This window comes from Lipotes vexillifer, unplaced genomic scaffold (assembly GCF_000442215.2).
Source record: "Lipotes vexillifer unplaced genomic scaffold, Lipotes_vexillifer_v1.1 scaffold422, whole genome shotgun sequence".
In the NCBI taxonomy this organism is placed as follows: Eukaryota; Metazoa; Chordata; class Mammalia; order Artiodactyla; family Lipotidae; genus Lipotes; species Lipotes vexillifer.
Window position 1 is genome coordinate 3132961 of NW_006779087.1, and position 613 is coordinate 3133573.

At 60.4% G+C, this 613-nt stretch overlaps 1 protein-coding gene across 2 annotated transcripts in view; it reads right to left on the reverse strand.

Annotated features, from left to right (window-relative positions):
• KRT80 (keratin 80) overlaps positions 1 to 613 on the reverse strand; it is a 21743-nt gene that overhangs the window by 1164 nt on the left and 19966 nt on the right. For both annotated transcript variants that reach the window (XM_007452341.1, XM_007452342.1), the window contains exon 6: positions 490 to 608. In XM_007452341.1, the coding sequence (XP_007452403.1) occupies positions 490 to 608 (119 nt within the window). The remainder of the gene's footprint in view (positions 1 to 489; positions 609 to 613) is intronic.

Consider the following 613-nt stretch of genomic DNA (forward strand, 5'->3'; position numbering starts at 1 on the left):
AGTGGGTCGCCTTGCAGCAAGAGGGCATTCAGTTAGACCTAAGGAGACACTTTCCCAAGGCCACCAAGGGGGGATGTACAACAGGCCCCCAGAGGAGCCTGTCTCAACTGTCCTTAAAGGATGGCACTTCTCTGGCTGGAAGCTGGGGCTTAGGCCTCCCCTCCCTTCTCTCCGTGTAGCTGGTGGGAGGCCTGGAGGGAGGCAGTGGGCTCTGGATGTATGTGGTGGGGCCCTCCAGCGTGCCAACAGCCCCGGCCAGTTTACAGAGCACGTCTACCTGCAAGGCTCATGTGACCTGCAGAGACACCTTAGGAGGACAGATGAGGAAACTGCGGCCCAGGGACGCTAAGTGACTTGCCCAGGGTCACTCAGCCAGGGCCTGCTTGGACTCAGCATGTGTGAGTGTGTGTGCATGTGTGAGAGCGGGCGAGAGTATGTGTCCCACGCTCCTCCCTGCTCCACCCCCAGGTGGGCACTCCAGACGCTCACGTGGCTCTTGATGGAGAGGATCTGGGATCGGAGCTTCTGGATGTGCACTTTGAGGTCAGCGATGTCGCCGCGTCTTCTCTGGAGGCTGTTCCCAGACTCGGCTGAGCAGGCAGCCCGCTCTAGA